Source organism: Capra hircus, chromosome 11 (genome assembly GCF_001704415.2).
Source record: "Capra hircus breed San Clemente chromosome 11, ASM170441v1, whole genome shotgun sequence".
Lineage (NCBI taxonomy): Eukaryota > Metazoa > Chordata > Mammalia > Artiodactyla > Bovidae > Capra > Capra hircus.
The window spans coordinates 61,039,789-61,059,280 of NC_030818.1; the positions used below are offsets into that span (position 1 = coordinate 61,039,789).

General features: G+C 37.0%; 1 protein-coding gene across 6 annotated transcripts in view; it reads left to right on the forward strand.

Moving 5' to 3' along the window:
* EHBP1 (EH domain binding protein 1) overlaps positions 1–19,492 on the forward strand; it is a 356,781-nt gene that overhangs the window by 174,710 nt on the left and 162,579 nt on the right. For all 6 annotated transcript variants that reach the window (XM_018055410.1, XM_018055415.1, XM_018055414.1 and 3 more), the window contains one exon: positions 9,024–9,207. In XM_018055410.1, coding sequence (XP_017910899.1) covers positions 9,024–9,207 — 184 coding nt within the window. The remainder of the gene's footprint in view (positions 1–9,023; positions 9,208–19,492) is intronic.

Consider the following 19,492-nt stretch of genomic DNA (forward strand, 5'->3'; position numbering starts at 1 on the left):
CAAATGAGCAGTGACTGAGGACATAGGGACTGTTTGACTTAGTAAAGAAGTGGTTTAAGGGAACTATAATAACCAAGTTTAAATATTTGAAAGACTTATTTGAAAGAAGAAGGTAGTTAACTTGTTTTCTGTTGCCCTGGAACTGCATTTCTCGACCTTTGCTCATTTTACAGCACATGTGTAATAACTCTCACATGTGCTACATGCTTCCATGGGCATAGCTAGGTTTTGATAAAACTAAAAAATAGTTCTAACCTCCTGTAAGAACAGGAATTATGTCATGATAATCATCTGATTCAAAACCCAGGTTGAGAGCTAATTAATAACTATACAGGAGTTGAAAAAGTTGGCTCTAGCTGAAGTTGTTGTATTTGTTTTCTTTGAAATGGCTAATGTGTGATCAAAATAAAATTTCTCATGGGTGGTGTAGGTGCTGAGTAATAACCACACACCTAGAGTATTTGAATGTAAATGCAAACTTTAAAGACAAACATTCAGTCACTCCAAGATGCATGAATATTACACAACATACACACACCCTGCTCTCTCCTATTAACAAATTAAAGAGACATCTAATGTTTGCTTAAACTTTTAAAATGCCTTAATAAAAACTAAAATCAGAATGACTAGGTGTTTCCTTTTGACCATTCTTTTTCCACATGAAAGTCACAGCCTTTACAAGTTTCCCATGAATAAAGAACATTCTGAATTGCTCAGTCATCTGAGGTTACCAGAGGAGACTACAAACACTCAGCTTTCTTGTAGGAACATTATCCATAAATTTCTAAGGTTGCTTGTCAGCTAATAATGTCCAGGAAGAACTCTGTGTTAATTACTTACCTGGTATTTCTAATCTTTGTCTCCAGAAGTTTATAGGTCCAACTTAAGTAGCAAAAATCTTCCAGAAGTTGTTCTTACTTCAATAATAAACTTATGACTTTTCATCAAGATGCCTGTATGACTCATCTTCCATTACCAAACTCTTCTTGTATCCTCTGACATAAAACTATCACAAACAAACAGTGGTGAGTTCTGTGATGTGTAAAACAGCCTTCAGAAATTCAGCATACCTGTCAGCTCCAAAAGAATGTATGCATTCTTAAGTGGTTTTAGCACTTGTCCTTTATACTATCAACTGTATGGTTTTCTGAGAAGTGATAGAGCAATAATATTTTTCAAAGCATTTATGAGATGAACTTTTGAGGTCCAGCATGAAATCATTGGTGTGGGTGTATATCAGTTTCTCAAGGGAAGTTGTCATTGAAGTTTAATCAGAAAAGCCATGCACTTATTTTAATAGAATCGAATTGTTTTCCCAAAGAAATATACTTTCAAAGTGAGAGGAAAAGAGTGTAAGTTTCATGCCACACTTTCTTCACTGTGTTTGCTAACCCTATTTCTAATCAACTTTATTTTTTCTTTCTATAGTACTTTTTCTTATTTTTTAAAAAAATGAATAATATCATTTAAAGTTACTCTGTCTAATTTTCCACTTAATATAACTGAGTTTTTAATTCACAATGAATTAATGATGCTACTAATGTATTACTTTTGAATAGTACAAGAATAAAAATAATTCTTGTTTATCATAGTGATGTGAGCTGCCTTGAAATAGATGATTCAGATCAGAGTTGATTAACAGAATGTAGAAATTATGCTAATTCCTTTAATAATTTTTCCTTACTAAAAATGCTGTTCAACTATTTTTAAATGTACTTATTAGAAATTATGTAATTCTTGTCATTACAAAGGAGGGAAAAATTTGTGTGGGCTCAGTTGTGTCTGGGTCTTTGCAGCCCCATCGAGAACCTAGAAAAAGAAGAGCAAATACACAAAGCAAGCAGAAGAAAGGAAATAAGGAGCAGAAATCAATGCAACTGAAAACAGAAAAGAAACAGAGAAAAAAAAATCAATGTCACAAAGCACTAGTTCTTTGAAAAGATTGATAAAATTGATCATGGCATAACTTGTAGCATAACCAACAAAGAAAAAAGAGAGGATACAAATTACCAATACCAGAAATGCAATCAGAGATATCACTACAGACCCTGCAGACACACAAAGATAACAAGATAATACCATGAAAGAAACTTTACACACATAAATTTGACAACTTCAATGAAATGGACCACCTTCTAAAGAAAGACAACTATAACTCAGCGAATATGAAATATGTAAGCTCAATAGCCCTAAAAATGATTTTTAAAATTCAGTTTATAATTTTAAAGCTCTCCAAAAAGAAATTTCCAGACCTTCTTTTCACTGGAGAATTCTATGAAACATTTAAAGAACAATAATCACCAATTCTGCACAGTCTCTTTCAGAATATAGATGAGGAGACACTTTCCAACTCCTTTATGAAATTAGTATTACCTTGATACCAAAACCAGACAACAACACGACGCAAACAAAAAATAAAACTACAGACCAATATCCCTCATGAATGTTCCTTAACAAAATATTGTCAGATATAATTCAACAAAATCAGTTATACACCATGAATAGGTAAAGTTTATCTCAGGAATACCAGGCTGTTTTAATATTTGAAAATCAAATCAGTATAATCTACCATGTTGATAAACTAAAGGATAAAAATTACATGATCATATTTATCAATGCATAAAACATTTGTCTAAATACAAAGTATACCAATATTCAAGTGGTTAGAGGGAGGTGGAGAGACATGAAGAATAAGGATAGTTCTAGATATCTAATGTAATACTAAATAAGTTAAATAAAAGTTGAATGCAATGTAGTATTGTAAATTCAGTTATATAAAACACATTGAAAAATTGCCTATCTTAAGGAATTTTGTCATTTTCTCCTGTTAAGTAAAAATCCTTTGCAATGTGCTCAATATGCTACTGGAGATCAGTGGAGAAATAAATCCAGAAATAATGAAGAGATGGAGCCAGAGAAAAGCAACACCCTGTTGTGGATGTGACTGGTGATAGAAGCAAGGTCCGGTGCTGTAAAGAGCAATAGTGCATCGGAACCTGGAATGTTAGATCCGTGAATCAAGGCAAATTGGAAGTGGTCAAACAGGAGATGGAAAGAGTGAACGTTGACATTTTAGGAATCAGCAAGCTAAAATGGATTGGAATGGGTAAATTGAACTCAGATGACCACTATATATCTACTACTGTGGGCAAGAATCCCTTAGAAGAAATGGAGTAGCCATCATAGTTAACAAAAGTGTCCGAAATGCAGTACTAGGATGCAGTCTCAAAAATGACAGAGTGATCTCTGTTTGTTTCCAAGGCAAACCATTCAGTATCACGGTAATCCAAGCTATGCCCCAACCAGTAATGCTTAAGAAAGTGAAGTCAAATGGATCTATGAAGACCTACAAGACTTTTTAGAACTAACACCCAAAAAAGATGTCCTTGTCATTATAGGGAACTGGAATGCAAAAGTAGGAAGTCAAGAAACACCTGGAGTAACAGGCAAATTTGGCCTTAGAGTACGGAATGAAGCAGGGCAAAGGATAATAGAGTTTTGGCAAGAGAACGCACTAGTCATAGCAAACACCCTCTTCCAACAACACAAGAGAAGACTCTACACATGGACATCACCAGATGGCCAACAATGAAATCAGATTGACTATATTCTTTGCAGCGAAAGATAGAGAAACTCTAAACAGTGAGCAAAAACAAGACTGGGAGCTGACTGTGGCTCAGATCATGAACTCCTTATTACCAAATTCAGACTTAAATTGAAGAAAGTGGGGAAAACCACTAGACCATTCAGGTATGACTTAAATCAAATCCCTAACGATTATACAGTGGAAGTGAATAATAGATTTAAGGGGCAAGATCTGATAGACAAGAGTGTCTGATGAACTATGGACAGAGGTTCATGACATTGTACAGGAGAGAGGGATCAAGAACATCCCTAAGAAAAAGAAATGCAAAAAAACAAAATGGCATTTCCAAGGAGGCCTTACAAATAGCTGTGAAAAGAAGATAAGCAAAAAGCAAAGGAAAAAAGGAAAGATATACCCATTTGAATGTAGAGTTCCAAAGAATTGCAAGGAGAGATAAGAAACCCTTCCTCAGTGATCAGTGCAAAGAAATAGAGGAAAAGAATAGATAGGGAAAGACTAGAGATGTCTTCAAGAAAATTAGAGATACCAAGGAAACATTTCATGGAAAGATGGGCTCAGTAAACGACAGAAATGTATGGACCTAACAGAAGCAGAAGATATTAAGAAGAGGTGGCAAGAATATCCAGAAGAACTATACAAAAAAGATCTTCACAACCCAGGTAATCACGATGGTGTGATCTCCTACCTAGAGCCAGACATCCTGGAATGTGACGTCAAGTGGGCCTTAGGAAGCATCACACGAACAAAGCTAGTGGAGGTGATGGAGTTCCAGTTGAGCTATTTCAAATCCTAAAAGATGATGCTGTGAAAGTGCTGTACTCAATAACCAGCAAGTTTGGAAAACTCAGCAGTGGCCACAGGGCTGGAAAAGGTCAGCTTTCATTCCAATCCCAAAGAAAGGCAATACCAAAGAATGCTAAAACTACCGCACAATTGCACTCATCTCACACGCTAGTAAAGTAATGCTCAAAATTCTCCAAACCAGGCTTCAGCAATACGTGAACCGCAAACTTCCAGATGTTCAAGCTGGTTTTAGAAAAGGCAGAGGAACCAGAGATCAAATTGCCAACATCCGTTGGGTCATCGGAAAAGCAAGAGAGTTCCAGAAAAACATCTATTTCTGCTTTATTGACTATGCCAAAGCCTTTGACTGTGTGGATCACAATAAACTGTGGAAAATCCTTAAAGAGATAAAATACCAGACCACCTGACCTGCGTCTTGAGAAACCCCTATCAGGAAGCAAGTTAGAACTGGCCATGGAACAACAGACTGGTTCCAAATAGAGAAAGGAGTATGTCAAGGCTGTATATTGTTACCCTGCTTATTTAACTTATATGCAGAGTACATCATGAGAAATGCTGGGCTGGAAGAAGCACACTGGAATCAAGATGGCCCGGAGAAATTTCAATAACCTCAGATATGCAGATGACACCACCCTTATGGCAGAAAGTGAAGAGGAACTAAAAAGCCTCTTGATGAAAGTGAAAGAGGAGAGTGAAAAGTTGGCTTAAACCTCGGCATTCAGAAAAGTAAGATCATGGCATCTGGTCCTGTGACATCATGGCAAATAGATGGGGAAACAGTGACAGCCTTTATTTTGGGATGCTCCAAAATCACTGCAGATGGTGACTACAGCCATGAAATTAAAAGACGCTTACTCCTTGGAAAGAAAGTTATGACCAACCTAGAAAGGATATTAAAAAGCAGAGACATTACTTTGTCAACAAATGTCTGTCTAGTCAAGGCTGTGGTTTTTCTGGTAGTCACGCATGGATGTGAGAGCTGGACTGTGAAGAGAGCTGAGTGCCAAAGAATTGATGCTTTTGAACTGTGGTGTTGGAGACGACTCTTGAGAATCCCTTGGACTACAAGGAGATCCAACCAGTCCATCCTAAAAGGAGATCAGTCCTGGGTGTTGATTGGAAGGACTGATGTTGAAGCTTAAACTCCAATACTTTGGCCACCTGATGCAAAGAGCTGACTCATTTGAAAAGACACTGATGATGGAAAAGATTGAAGGCAGGATGAGAAGGGGATGACAGAGGATGAAATGGTTGGATGGCATCACTGACTCAATGGACATGAATTTGGGTAATCTCTGGGAGTTGTTGATGGACAGGGGAGCCTGGCGTGCTGCAGTCCGTGGAGGTTGCAAAGAGTCGGACACGACTGTGTGACTGAAATGAACTGATCCTTAAATCCTCAAAATTTTTCTTAAAACTAATCATACTTATATGGCAAATTAATAATGATTATTGTGGCAGCTACCGTGTAATGGACTTCTTTGCAAATTTGTTATAGAGAGATGTAATCAGGAATAATTTTTAAAAATATCACTGAAATAGTTCACATGTCAATTAATTCACTTAGATTGAAGTGGGTTTGTTCAATACTGAAACATTTAACATCAGATAGCAAAGAGTAAGTTTTGAGGGGGAGAGGGGAGATGTTTTTTCATTTTCTAAGTTTTGGTGTTAAATTCTTTTAAATCCCATTTCTTAATTTTTACCTCCCTTTGAACTACTTTTAACGTTTGAAAAATAACTTGGTAAGGCCTGAGCAGAGGTAAGAGAGATTCTGAGGCTATATCTCTAGCTCATTGAGAAGGAGACATTGCCTTCTCCGAGAAGGACTCACATGACACTAATTGTTGCAACTAGTACAGAGTGAGAGTGACATACAAGTATGGTTTATTTCACCTCTCTGGTTTAGATTACTTGGTACCCAGAGTCTCATGAGAGCAGACTGTTGTGAGGCAGAGATGTAGATACTTGGTTATTGGTTTCAAATAAATCTATTTCTGTTGCAGTTAAAAGAATGTATATAATTGAACATAGAAGGCTATTACCAGTACAGACCTTATCTGACTAGATGGAGTTCCTTTGGTATACTTATTATGTTTGGGTGGTCTGTGTCTTAGCCTTGTAGACTCAGAAATGGTATTGTTACTGTACATACAAGATATTGAACTCTCGGGAACAAAGTGGTATTGCAAAAAAAAAAAAAAGCAACAAACTAATAAAAATAACCAAAATATAAGTTTATTACTTTTATTATAATAGGAATAGGAAGAATAATCATTGTATATACCAGATACTTGTGTTTATGGATGACTAACTAGGTTCCCTGGTGGCCCAAATGGTAAAGGATGTGAAATTCGCTCAGTTGTGTCTGACTGTTTGCAACCCCATGGACTATACAGTCCATGGAATTCTCCAGGCCAGAATACTGGAGTGGGTAGCCTTTACCTTCTCCAGGAGATCTTCCCAACCCAGGGATTGAACCCAGGTCTCCTGTATCACAGGCGGCTTCTTTACCAGCTGAGCTACAAGGGAAGCCCAAGAATACTGGAGTAGTAGATAACCTGTCCCTTCTCCAGTGGATCTCCCCAACCCAGGAATCGAACCAGCTTCTCCTGCATTGCAGGCAAATTCTTTACCAACTGAGCTATTAGAGAAGCCCAAAATGGTAAAGAAACCACCTTAAATGCAAGAGACCTGGGTTCAATCCTTGGGTCGGGAAGATCTCCTGGAGAAGGGAATGGCAATCCATTCCTATATTTTTGCCTGGAGAGTTCGATAGACAGAGGAGCCTGGTGGCCTACAGTCTATGGAGTCGCAAAAAACCAGGCATGACTGAGTGACTTTCACTTTCTTTTCACTTCTTTCAACTGGATAAATACTCATAAAGAGAGTTAACAGGAAAGGAAGGTTTTCTGTCTGTACCTAAACTCTAGGTAGAGAAAAAAAGACTTCTTTAGGAAGTTATATGCCTAAACCTACCCTCATGTGGATTTGATGTTATGTTGGCAGGATAGTCTGGGAACCCCCCCAAGCCAAGAAAATAAGAAACAAAGTAGCTCCTAAACTGCTTGGCAAATGCAAGCGTGAAACACTCTGAACAGAGGCACTCCCACCTCAGACTACACAGGATTTCCTCAATAAGTTCTGAACTCACAATCTAGAATTACAAAATACACAAGGAAATAGTAAACTAGAGAAGAGTCAAGACCAGTATTATAAATGCAAGGAATTCAAATGATAGATTTATCAGATAGAGACTATAAAACAAATATGTATAAATGATTAATGACTCAAATCTCTCTACCTAAGGTATTATACACAAGCCATATAAAGAAATATGCTTATGAAATTAAAATTCATGGAGAATTGAGCATTAAATTAGACACAGTGAAACGAGAAAAGGTTAAATGGATCTTGTGAAGAATGTGAAGGAGTTATTCAGAATGTAACACAGGAGATATAAAAATTTGTAAAAATATGTAGGAAAGAGGTAATTGAACATAATTTGATATGATTTTCTAGCGAAAAGAATAGAGAAAATAACGAAGAGGCTATCAAAGGCATAATGGCTGATGATTTTTCAGAACTACTGAAACACATGAGTCTCCAGGAAAATTCAAGGAATCTGAAGCCAGATAAATAAAAGAAGTACACACTTAGACATGTTGTAGTAAGATTGCTCAAAACCAGACATAAGGAGATCTTAACAACAACCAGAAACGAGATAAATTACAAAAGAGCAGTACTAAGCCAACAGTGGGCTAATATTTCAAAGCACTGAGGTGAATTAACTAACAACTAGACTAGACTACGGAGAAGGCAATGGCACCCAACTCTAGCACTCTTACCTGGAAAATCCCATGGACGGAGGAGCCTGGTGGGCTGCAGTCCATGGGGTCGCTAAGAGTCGGACACAACTGAGCAACTTCACTTTCACTTTGCAGTTTCATGCATTGGAGAAGGAAGTGGCAACCCACTCCAGTGTTCTTGCCTGGAGACTCCCAAGGACGGGGGATCCTGGTGGGCTGCCATCTGTGGGGATGCACAGAGTCAGACACGACTGAAGTGACTTAGCAGCAGCAGCAGCAGAATAAACTACCCAGCTAAACTATCATTTAAGTATGAGACTGAAATAAAGACATTTTCAGTGCCTGGGAGAATTTGCTATCAAAAGAGCTTCACTGAATGAACTTCTAAAGGATAGTCCCTAACACGTAAATTTTAACACAGAGGAAGAGATGAAATGCAAGGGAAAAAAGGTTTGGTGAGAGGAGCATTAAAAAATAAATAAATGTTCCTCATCTTATTTCCTTTTCTGTGGATGTTGAGAATACATAGTATTTACTTTCATTACAAACATTTTCCCAAGGGTCTGTATATAGCAGAGCTGAGTGTGACTTGTATTTTAAAGATTTTAAAATACTTCTTAAAAGCAAAGATTTTATTGTTAATGATTCACAAAACAAAAGATTAATTGTGATGATTTCCAAATTGTAAATTATCATTGGTTTGGGTTTTCCCTTATGATTAGTTTTATAAACATATTACAGTATTTTAGTTGGGAATAAACTATTTTTATAAAGATATTTAACAGTAATTCTTCTTCATTTAGATCAAATCCTTTTTATGAACCTAAACCGACTCCAAACAATTTGCTAAGTCCAGTTCAAGAACTGGAAACTGAAAGGAGAGTAAAAAGAAAAGCCCCAGCCCCACCAGCCGTCTCGCCAAAGACAGGAGGAGTAAATGAAAACACAGGTGTTTCTGCAGGAAGAGATCTCTCCACTTCTCCTAAGGTAGGAGTTTAATCTTATTAAAACATGTATTAATGTTTGCTTGTTTTCAAATTAAGAAAAGTCATGGTTAGCTATTAATATTTTGATCATATAAAAGTAAAACATAAGTAAATCCATTATACTGCAACACTGTATATACATTTGGAAGTCTATAAATTTATAGTATGTTATAGATTGGATTGTCTGGGTTAAGATTTGCTTTTTAAATGCTGTTTTGAAGTCAGAGGGAGAAAGGCAGTATAATTGTAGGGTTGGTGCTTTGAAAAAAGGATATACTCTAAAGCAGCTAGTCATAATAGACAGGTTACTCTAATATAGAGGAAAGAATAGAAATCATCTTTTTGAGAAATGTACCAGAAAGATTGACACCCAGTGCAGAGAAATACTTTGCTGAAGAATTTCAATACTGTCCCTTTGATTTATGTCAGATTACAATTGTGGCCTTATTGTCATTCTTTTTTAGAAATGTTAATGGATAATAACTTCATGGAAAGGTAAAGTGCAGTCTTAGAACAAAGTCTAAAGCTTCTAAATGGTTTGACTGCAAATAGTGTATCTTTTATCTGAAAGGTAGAGATGTTGAATTTAGCAAGTTTTTTAAGGTAAATAACTCATGACAGTACTCATGAGTGTTTTGTTATTGTTACCATATGACATTATTTAATTCTCACAGGTAGTTGGGGGGGGAAGAGATGAACTTAAACTCAGAAGGATAAAGGTCATAGGTCCCCCAGCCAACAGACAGGATTGGAACTGGCATATTCATTAATTACGTGCTCTCTGGACCATATTCCATCTCAGATGCCTGGGCTGCTGCTTTTCTCAAGGGCATCAAATTTCAGTAGTTCCTGTTGTATTTTATAGTTCATTCTGTGCCTTTCATTAAATGCCAGAGTTCTGAAATAGTTTGTTTGCTTTTATTTTCGTTGTTTGAGGGGGAGTGAGTTCACTGAGGTCCTCACTCTGCCATTCTATAAGTCAGTCTGCAGGTGTGTGTTTTTATATCAGGTGTGTTTAACTGTGTGTAACTTTAGGAGGAGAAACTAGGACTCAATTCTGTCTTGCTATTTGCTAGGGAAGTTGGGAGTAGAGTCTATAAATGAAGGCAGTAGAGAACAGAAATATAAAGCAAAAGAGATGGTCAATTCCTATACCCATGAGAGCAAAAATAAAGGCGGCAATTGAGGCATTGGTCAAAATCAAAAAGCTGTTTAGATTCTTTATCCATTCTAAACATCAAGAATACCTACAACTGTCCTGTTTCCCTGAATCTCTATTCTGCTGCCTACTCTCTCCCTGTCCCCCTTCTGTAGGCCACTGAAGTTTGAAGCTAATCACAAAATCCTAATTTCTTCATGCTGCTGCTGGTAAGTCGCATCAGTCGTGTCTGACTCTGTGCGACCCCATAGACGGCAGCCCAACAGGCTTCTCTGTCCCTGGGATTCTCCAGGCAAGAACACTGGAGTGGGTTGCCATTTCCTTCTCCAGTGTATGAAAGTGAAAAGTGAAAGTGAAGTCACTCAGTCGTGTCCGACTCTTAGTGACCTCATGGACTGTAGCCTACCAGGCTCCTCCACCCATGGGATTGTCCAGGCAAGAGTCCTGGAGTGGGGTGCCATTGCCTCTTTGAATCTCTTCATAAGTGAATGGAAAGGAACTTAACAGTACCTTATTGTGTGCCAGGCAATGTTCTATAACTTCATTTGATCCACAAAACAACCTGAGAAATAAATACCATTATTTCCTTTTTACACTGAGAAACTGAACCTTAGTTAAGTAACTTCCTCAAAGTGATAAAACTAGTATTGACAGCGCCAGGATTAAAATTCAGGTTTTTTGAGTCTAAAACTCATATTTCCCATTGTGCCTTTCTACCTGTAGACAGGTATTTCCAGTTCCAAGTTAGAATTCTTAAATACATTTTTCCATAGAAATAGTGTTACTCACTGTGATTGAATTCTATTGTAGTGAAGTATAATAGAGCTATTTTTTATGTTATTTTGAGGGTAGTGTTCCATTTTAGACATATTGTGGAATAAATGATCTTTATGGGGAAAACTGAGCATTTTACCACCATGCTTCTCTTGGAAAATGCCTCATCATGTTCAGACACACAATCAGTTGTATTCACAGTAACCTTCTGCTGATCTGGGAGTTAGTTTGGATAACTCAACTGTGTAAAACACAGCTATGAAAGATTAATTTTAAAAAAGATTGCTGATATTATTATTAAATGAGGAAAAACAGTGCATAACTGTATAGTATGGTAACTTTTGTATGTATAAAGTTTTATTTAAAAGGCTTTATTCACACACATATACACATGTAGACAAACATGCATGCTCCTATACATTATGGAAGGACTCACAAGTAACTTTGAGGAGAAAGATCTTGAGGGGATGGTGGGTATGCACAAGGTTGAAGGAGGCATTTCTTTTCCTTTTTCTCCTTTCTATGTTGTTTAAATATTTGAATTTTATAAAATGTTTCTCTTCTCTTTTGGTTTGTTATACTCAGAGGCTATTGAGTAATGAGATCATGGATCTTTTTTATTGTTGGCTCAGACAGTAGAGCATCTGTCTACAGTGCAGGAGACCTGGGTTTGATCCCTGGATTGGGAAGATCCCTTGGAGAAAGAAATGGCAATCCACTCCAGTACTATTGCCTGGAAAATCCCATGGACAGAGGAGCCTGGTAGGCTACAGTCCATGGGGTCACAGAGAGTCGCACACGACTTCACTTTCACTTTCACTTTGTACTAGATACCAGATGACATTTTCCCCTAAAATTCATCCCTCAAAATAGAGGAAGTTACTCTCAGGTTTGACCAGGAGTATTAGCTTGGTGGTGGCCTGGGGTTCCATCAGACACCTCAGTGTTGTGCACTGGAAACCAGGTATAGAGGCTTAATAATAGAAAACTTGATCTTCTGTTCCATTTCCATAGCACAAATCTTTTTATTTTGTATATTTATGTAAGATTTCATTTGGGAAAAAAAAATGAACCATTGCCAAAAAAAATAAAAGTAAGAAATTGGAAACTACTAACTGCACAGTTATGCGTGAGAGAAGGAAGAAGATTAGAATCAATGGCATATTGATGATAATCAAAAATGATAAATGGTAGCTGAAAAAGAACAGTGGCATGGGGCCTACTATAGGAATAGACTTGTTTGTGTGTGTGTATGTGCATGTATGTGTGTGCATATCCAAGTAGTTCCTGAAGACTTTGTTTGCAGTATTAAAGCTTAGTAAAATAATGACCATTTGACAGTCTTGAGTCAACATGAAAGAGTCTTATGCTTTGTATACAATGTTCTGTTTAGGAAAGGAGTGAAGTCGCTCAGTCGTGTCCGACTCTTTGCGACCCATGGACTGTAGCCCATCAAGCTCCTCCGTCCATGGTATTCTGCAGGCAAGAGTACTGGAGTGGGTTGCCATTTCCTTCTCCAGGGGATCTTCCTAACCGAGGGATCGAACCCAGGTCTCCCACATTGCAGGCAGATGCTTTAACCTCTGCACCACCAGGAAAGCCCAAGGACAGTGTGTTTTATATAAAAATGTTTATACTAAAATTAGTGTTTTGATGCTTAAAACAATATGCTTCTTGGCCAGTTATTTACTATATTTTTAAATTGGAAAGGAAGCAATAGTTCAAATAAAGCTTTTTGGAAAAGAAAACAGACTCAAAATTTAGTTGAATAATAATATTTATACCAAATATTTATATTTTGTTTTGGATAACAAAATGCTAAACTGCACTCAGTAGCAATTGACTGCAGAGGCTAATAATGTCATAGAAAGAGTGCTCAGCCAGATGATTACTTTCCTCCACCTGTAACCTAAAACTACTTATTTTTAAGAAAATTTATGAAAAAAGAGCCAAGACCAGAATTTAAACAGATAACAGGCATATATTTATATTGTAAATAAAATTCAAACTACCCCCCTAAAGGCAGTTAAGAATCCCCCAGTGTAATAAATCTACATAAACTCCTCACCCCAGACCATTGATTTCTGTATTTGTAAAATGAGAAAACTATGACACTTTTTAAGCCAACTTGGTAAAAAAGACCAATGTTTAGGGATGTAACCTGACATTTAAAACACAAGCATCCAATAAGGTAAAATGATAAATTAGGCTCAATGGTGGCTGATCACCATTTACTGACTGTGAATTTAAGTTAATACGTATATAACTCTGAACTCCTAGATATGATTCATGCAACTTAGTGTAAAATGCGAGTCAGATAATAAGAGCTTAGGTACATAAATGACCTTGTTGCCAAATACATCACAAAGGTATTTTACTAAGCACTATATACCTAATTCTTTAAAAATCACAATATAAATAGCTAATTGTCAATGAATTTTAAAAAATTCAACTTGCACTTATGATAATGTGGAGAGCTTCCCCCCCCACCCACCCCCGCACATTGGATGGTGAGATAAGCCTGATCATGTGGAGAAGGGCTCCCTCAAAAAGCCTGATTAGAACTCCAGTGATTAGCAATGAAACACTGTCCACTTACTCCATCTCTGAAAGTGGAAACATTATTCATATCTAACAGCTCAGCTAAGTGACTCAAGCCTTCACTCATATTGTGACCTCTTTCTCGAATGCTCTTATAGAGACCCAAGCTTTACACTTGTATATTTTTGAGTACTTACAATTTGCAGAAACTGTAAGAAGCCCAGGTTATACTGAAGTCAGAGTTACATACAGCAGTCTCTTTGATTGATCCTAGCAGCAAATTCGAACCACAAAACAAACATGCTTTTCAGTTTTTATATATAAAGGCCCCCTTCTATAAAGTTCTTTACCTCCATTTCTGTCTGCAAAACTGTGCGGAATGGTGCCTGTGGGCCGCTCATGCTGAAAAGCAATAAGCACATGACCAAACTATTAATTTCCTCATATGTAAGTTGAAAGTACCTCATAACTTCGAAGGAAAATCATTAAAAGGAATGAAGCGCAAAATTTAATTGAATATGATGATAAATGCGTAGTCATTTTGTAAAATGCCAAACTGCATTCCATGATAGCTTGCAGTGGGCACAATGGGGATAAGTTTAAGTTACTGGTAAAGTTTTTATTTACTGGAATACCTTTCTTACCAGAATACCTTGTTCCTCAATACAGAATAAATGAGGCACTGCTTTATGTATCACCTGGCCTATTGGTTAGTATTCTTTTGGTTATGACTAATAGAAGGAAGCTATTTTGTTAATTTTTTTTTTCTTAAGAAAAAGGATAACTTGTTAGGAAACAAGAGGAAATTTTAGCAGAACCAAAGGCAAAAGATACAACTGGGACTGAGTTGTAAACATCAACTGTATTGCTTGTCTCTTTGGAATGCCTTCAATTTTCCCTTTACTTTTTTAATGATAATTTAATCTCCCTGCAAAATAGTTTATGTTCTAGAATTTCCTCTCTTTCCAGTACATAGCCACTCTTCTTTCAGTGTAGCTGACTTTAGCTAAAGGTTAAGAACAAATGACATTTGTTGACAAAATGACTACAGCAATTACTTTTTCTTAATATGAATGAGGATCCTCTCAGAATTGTTACTTACTAAACATAAAAATCTCCAGTTAATGCCGTTTCAATTGGAATTAGGATTATCTGCTGGCAATAGAAAGCCTTGATGACAGTTTAAATAAAAGAAACATGTATTTCTGTTTTTACCAATGTTGATGGTCTAGTGCTGACACGGTAGCCTTAAAGCCATCAGGGACCCAGTCTCCTATTGTGCTGATCCCGCATCCTCAGTATACACTTCCAGCTGGTAGCCCAAGATGGCTGCTTGAACCATAGTTGATATGTCCCATTCCAGTCAACAAGAAGAAAGCGGGGAAATAGCCACACCTGCCTCTAGCAACAGAGGAGGCAATGGCACCCCATTGCGACTTCACTTACGCTTTTTACTTTCATGCATTGGAGAAGGAAATGGTAACCCACTCCAGTGTTCTTGCCTGGAGAATCCCAGGGATGGGGAAGCCTGTTGGGCTGCCGTCTGCGGGGTTGCACAGAGTAGGACACGACTGAAGCGACTTAGCAGCAGCAGCAGCAGCCTCTAGCAAAAGAGACAGAAAAATTAATCTTTATTCTGGTCAATTGCATTACCCAGCTAAAACTCAAGGGTTCTATTACTAAGGAAGATAAGTAAAATGGATATTAGGAACAGTTAGCAGGCTGTGCCACAGATAAAATATGAGTTTTATAGTGGAGATGCAAATGAACCCAAACTTTGGTGTCTCTTCTGTGAGAAAACATGAATGATGACCACTGAAAATAGTCATTCAGAATGACATATGAAAATCAAACAATGTAACCTTTAAAGGAAAATCTTCAGAATATTTTGCCACTGAGCATAAAGAAGTCTAGAAACAGTCTAGAAACAGAATACAAAAACAAAAACCACACACAAAAAACCCAAAGTTGAGTAGTATTTCCTTCAAAGTCAGTTTGCTACATTTATGCAAGGTGGTCTGAAAAGATATGGTAGTTTTCAGAGCATAGCATTATTGGCAAAGTTGTTGAGAAAAAACTACTTTTTGACACCTACGATGTCAATTCTAAAATATATTTGGATAGGTGCACTGCAGAGCCTTGACTAGAGCACTGCAATAGAGGCTCCTAGGACACTAAATATAAGAACTCACTTCTCACATGGGTGGAAATGAAGACTGTGCATCTGCACCACCTTAAAAGTGAGTGCCTGCTTAAATCTTGTGCCCTAGGCACTCCGTGCCCAGTTGTGTCTGACTCTTTGTGACGCCATGAGGTAGCCTGCCAGGCTCCTCTGTCCATGGGATTTCCCAGGCAGAGCTAGTTCCCATTTCCTCCTCCAGGGGATCTTCCCAACCCAGGGATCGAACCCATGTTTCTTGCATTGGCATGTGGATTCTCTACCACCTAGCCACCTGGGAAGCCAGCCCTAGGCATTGCCTTGCTTCAACTCTAATCTCAGCCCTGGTGCACAAAGGGGGCAAATCTGACAAATTTATACTAGCAGTAACCCACTTAAAAGACCTTTGCAGTCTAAACCAGGAACCCCGGCACTGAAACCACCTCTGAGAATTTGCCTTTTGATTTTTGTCTGACTGTATTTATTGGAAGAGGTAAAATGTTACATTTTGCTTATAGAAATAAACCATGACTAGGATGCTTGCATTTTGAAACAAATTTTATAAAGCAGTTAAGTGTTATTTTTTTAAAGGTTGCTCTTTTATATCAGTATATTCTGGAGTAACTGAGTAGGTGCCTGTCACAGTTTTCCAGCTGAGAATTTAAAAAAAAAAGCCACCATATAGAAAAAGAACCTGATTAAGGTAAATACATTTTGAACACCTTAATGATAATGACTCATGTTTGGCTTAGTTGCTGAAAGCTCTATAAAGGCTTAGGAATTAACAATAAATGATAAATTGAGTGTTTTTAATATATATTGGCAGGATCACTTTAGGGTACATTACTGATGATAAAAGCATTGATTAGCCCACCTTTACTGCATGAAGAACATATTTAAAGTATTTGAGCAGATTCATACAGAACCTTCTCAGTTCCCAGTATTGGGTAAATTTCACCCCATCATAATGAGAAACAGAAAAAAGAAAAGACCTACAACAGCATGCACTGTGGGGCAAGATCTAAGGTGAGGCAAGAGTGGCAACTAGGGTCCAAATTTTAAGGAGCCTCTCACTTGCAGGTTCATGCAAGTGCAAACATGGCACTTGTTTAAACCCAAGATTTTCCAGACAAAAATACTGGAGTAGGTTGCCAACTTCTTCCTCCAGGAAATCTTCCTGACCCAAGGATCAAACCCGATTCTCCTACCTCTCCTGCATTACAAGCAGATTGTTTACCATGGAGCTATCTGAAGCCTTTGTGATTCCTGATATACTATAATAGCAAGTAAATAGGACTGTCATAAGTATACTTGCCAAAGAATTAAAATGAGATCTAGTCAAACCACTGGTTGTAATAACTACCAATTTACAAGAAATACTAAGGGGTAGAATGGAATGTATGAAATACTGAGGGGTAAAATGCATCCAGTCCCATCACTTTATGGCAAGTATGAAGGGCAAAAGTGGAAGCAGTGACAGATTTTCTTTTCTTCGGCTTCAAAATCACTGTGGATAGTGACTACAGCCAGGATATTAAAATATGTTTGCTCCTTAGAAGGAAATCTATGAGAAACCTAGACAGTATATTAAAAAACAGAGGCATCACTTTTCTATAGACAAAGGTCCGTATAGTCAAGGCTATGGTTTTTCTAGTAGTCAGGTATGAATGTGAGAGTTGGACCATAAAGAAAGCTGAGCGCCAAAGAATTGATGCTTTCGAATTGTGCTGGAGACGACTCTTGAAAGTCTCTTGGACAGCAAGATCGAACCAGTCAATTCTAAAGGAAATCAACCCTGAATATTCATTGGAAGGAGAATGCGGAAGTTCCAGTGCTTTGGCCACCTAATGCAAAGAGCCAACTCATTGGAAAAGACCCTGATGCTGGGAAAGATTGAGGGCAAGAGAAGAGGGCAGCAGAGGATGAGATCGTTAGGTGGTGTCACCAATTCAATGGACATAAATCAGAGTAAACTCTGGAAGTTAGTGAAGGACAGTGAAGCCTGGCATGCTCGTTTCCTGAGGTTGCAAAGAGTTGGATATGCCTTAGGGACTAAACAACAACAACAGAATGGAATGAGGGAGAATTTTAGTAACTTTTGAACTTGCATCCACTTTATTACATATTATCAAAATAGAAGTAACTTTTGAAAAACTACAGGAAGAAACTAGTAGTCTGTATTATATAAGCAATTATATATAGCACATCTCTCTATATAATTGATGGAATAGGCCAAGTTAAAAATCAGTAAGATTTAAAGACTAGACAATTTTGGCCTCATAAAATACTATACCATTGGATTAATTTCTTAATAGAGAATGACTATATTTTAGGCTCTAAAGTAAATCTTAAACACATTTCAGAAAGTCCAATTAATCTAGAAATCAGTTTAAAAGAAAAAAACAGTATTTATAAAGCAATCATCAATCAATTAAAAATATAATTATAAAAAATATTTAGAACAAAATCCATATCTTTGAAAATTAATATATATTCTTTCAACTAATCTATAGGTCAAAGAAGAAATCTTAACAAGATAAACTGTAAATCCAATGAAAATGTTTGGTTTCACTACTTGGTGTGTTGATGAGGAATTTATATAATCAAGTTGAATTCCTGTAGTTGTTTCTGGGATGGTTTTATGTTTACTTAAACTTCTTGCTTGGCACTGTTTTTTAATATAAGTCCCAGCTTGAAAGTCTTGAAGAACAAGCCTGACATGTTTGAACTTGGAGAAGAGTCTCAAAAACAATCATGTACAGTTGAGTTAATGGAGCAACTAGATACCATAAAACGGCTTTAATATTCCTTTCACTGTCTGTTTCCATGGCAAGAGTTTCCATTCAAGCAAGAGTTTAGGACACATTTATTTTCAATGGGAGTGAGTATTCCTTAACCAGCTCTTATACAGAAGGCCAGCCTACTGTGGGATATATAAACTCTTTAACACCTGGATTAAGAGTTGTAGTCTAATAATTAATATGTATAATATATATTGAGTTCATTAGTGCAATTTTCATTAAAGGTATGTGAACATTTTCTTTGCACACTTGTGTGTTGTTAGATCATAACATTAGATCGTAAATTTGTAACCCAGGAATCTTTTGTATCCTTAAAAAAAAAACAAAACAACAAAGTAAACAACTAATAGCGTTCAACATAGTGCTGCTGCAGAAAGAAGACTCTGAAGTTAGATAAACCCCTCTAATAATGATCTTTTTGAGAAGCAAAGCCAATAATTGAAAATACATTGTGAATAAATTAATAACGTCTTGGAAAGTATCTGACAGTTTAATAAGTAAGTTTGTAATATTGTACTTTACAGTAAATTGTATTTCTGTTCCAGTACTAAATTCTAAAATTTGGTATCATTCTTATGCCCAGATGTCTCAAGAAGCTCAATAAATAATTGTTTATCTGTACAACATCATAATTTCCAATTTTTGGATGTAATAATTGGGATTAAAATCCTAAAACTATTTCTCCACCCTTCTCCCCACCCCCAGTAGCAGTAGATGCTATTGCAGGGGAAACTCTTTAGTGTTTATTTACCTCTTAACTGCTTTGGAAAACAGGTTTTAGCATAGCTAGACTTTTTTTTTTAAAAACAAGGACTATCCACATTTAATGTCTTAGAATAAACCTCATAGGTAA